Source organism: Monoraphidium neglectum (assembly GCF_000611645.1).
Source record: "Monoraphidium neglectum strain SAG 48.87 unplaced genomic scaffold scaffold06638, whole genome shotgun sequence".
Classification (NCBI taxonomy): Eukaryota; Viridiplantae; Chlorophyta; class Chlorophyceae; order Sphaeropleales; family Selenastraceae; genus Monoraphidium; species Monoraphidium neglectum.
The window spans coordinates 1-2072 of NW_014007008.1; the positions used below are offsets into that span (position 1 = coordinate 1).

Genomic DNA, 2072 nt, shown 5'->3' on the forward strand with positions numbered 1-2072 from the left:
CCCCTATCCTGCACCCCCCCCCCCGTGAAAAACCAAGGTACGTCGCGTCTGGCCCCATGGTGCGCTCCAGCTACAAGGCGGGGGAGGTGTTCATGGAGTCCATGATCCACGCAGACAGGAGGCAGCGCGACGCGGACGCCGCCGCCACCGCCGCCGCCGCGGCGAGCTGACAGGGGCCGGCCGGCCGGCCGCGCGGGCCCCTTGGCCGCGGCGGGGCCGCAGGGCGCAGGGTCGCAGGGCGCAGGGTCGCAGGGCGCTTCGGGGTTTGCCTGGCGCTGGCGGGTCTGGAGGGGCGGTTGTTAGCGGCGGTTGTAACCGTCCCCTGCCTCGGACCTCCGGCCGCGCTTCGGACGGAAAGGGGTCTCCCGCTGCCCCACCATCTGGACCGCTGCGGCGACGGGTTTGCCTTTTGAGGGGGCTGCCGCCAACACTCGGCTGCGCTCGCGGTCACTGAGGCGGCTTTGTGTATCTGGGGATTCAACAGCACCCCGCAGTCAGTGAGATGCGCGATGCGCAGGAGTCAACCGTGTGTGCGGCCAGTTACACAGTGTGGATGCCCTAAGCAAGCCGGCAGGGAGCGCTGATATGCAAATTGTCGTGCGTATGCGTCCTTTTGCAAAGGCGGCGGGGGACGAAACGGCGCCGGAAGGGGTCCGGGCGGGGCTGCGGCGGTGTCACCAGCCGCGGTGCTCGAAAAACGGCGCCTGCGTCTCACTTCAAGATGACAAAGGGACGAATCAAAAACAAAGGGTGGCTTTTACGTAGGAGGCGGGGATTGTGCGTGCGGGGCAGAGCAACAGAAAAATGACACGCGGGCTGTGCGGAAGGGGGGGGGCAGGCAGGCTGGAGGCACATGGTGAGCGGAGGAGCGGGGGGCCCTCGACTGCCCCCGCCCTCCGCTCAAGCGGGCCCGCGGCGCCCTGCACGCCCCACCGGACCGCCCGCGCAGCCGCGTCCCTGCCTAGAAGCTTCGATGGCGCCGGCGGTGGCGCGCTGCCGTGCGCGCCTGCGCACGGGCCGTGCGAGCCGAGCCGCGGTGGCGGCCGTGTGTTTACATTTATCTGCGCTTTCTGATTGGTTTCGCGTGTTACGCGCGTCGCTCGGGACCGTCCTGGAGCCGCGCCGGGCGCGGCGCCGGCCCCCGGGCTGGGCCCCTGGCTTGGCTGTGGCCGGCGGCGGCGCCTGCAGCGCCCGGCTGCTGCATTTGGTGGCCGTCCCTCTGCCCTCTCTTCCATGCCACTCGACCACTCCTGCCTCAGACCCCTCCTCCCACGCCACTTGAGCGGGACGCACAGATCTGCCTGAAACATCGAAAAGAGCTGCGGACGTGCAAAACGCGTGCGTCGCGGGACGCGCCGCGCCGCCCTCACGCCCCAAGCGCCGCCGTCGCGTTCGCGACCGCCGCCGCGAGCGGCTCCGCAAACGCCGCCGCGGCGGCCGCGGCGGCCAGCTGCGCGGCGGCGGGGCCGGGGACGGCGGAGGCGGCGGCGGCGGCGAGGGCGGAGGGATCAGGGGCGGCCGCGGCGGAGGCAGCTGCCGCGGCGGCGGCGGCCATCCCCAAGCCTCTCTGTTGGTGTCGCACCACGTACTGCCGGGAGTGGATGAGGAATGGTGTATGTGTATGCGATGGGGTGGGACGGTTCAAAAGAGGGGGAATAGGGGGAGATGGAGACCAGCTGTCAACGGGGCCACGAAAGCACAGGCTGTGCAATGACACGGCACCCCCCTCGCCATGACACGAGGCTTGGCGGAAAGCGAGGCCCGCCGCGGCGAAGCCGTCCGCGCAGCGGGGCCGGGGCGAGAGGGTTTCCAGCCTGTCCGTCGCGGCTGCGACATGTGCGTTTCGCCCCTCCCCCATGTGTGCGTTAGTAAGCTCACGTCGTGGTAATACATCATGAGGGCCGCCTGGGGGTGACGGCGGCGGGCGGTGTTGGGGTGTTTCATATGTGAGGGAGTGTGTTGGTGGTGGGTGGGGACGGAGGGGGACGATGGCGTCAGGTGATGAAAGGGGTGTGGGTGAGTCGTCTCAAGGGTGCAAGAATGGAGACGTGAGGGAGCGACCAGATGGGGGC

At 69.8% G+C, this 2072-nt stretch overlaps 1 protein-coding gene across 1 annotated transcript; it reads right to left on the minus strand.

Annotated features, from left to right (window-relative positions):
* Positions 1 to 1370: 1370 nt before the first annotated feature.
* Positions 1371 to 1555, minus strand: MNEG_16658 (hypothetical protein; the record flags this gene model as incomplete). The annotated part of the gene is made up of 1 exon (XM_014034872.1): positions 1371 to 1555. A coding segment is annotated over one exon (185 nt), but the record flags the coding sequence as incomplete, so codon positions are not given.
* Between the last annotated feature and the right edge of the window lie 517 nt (positions 1556 to 2072).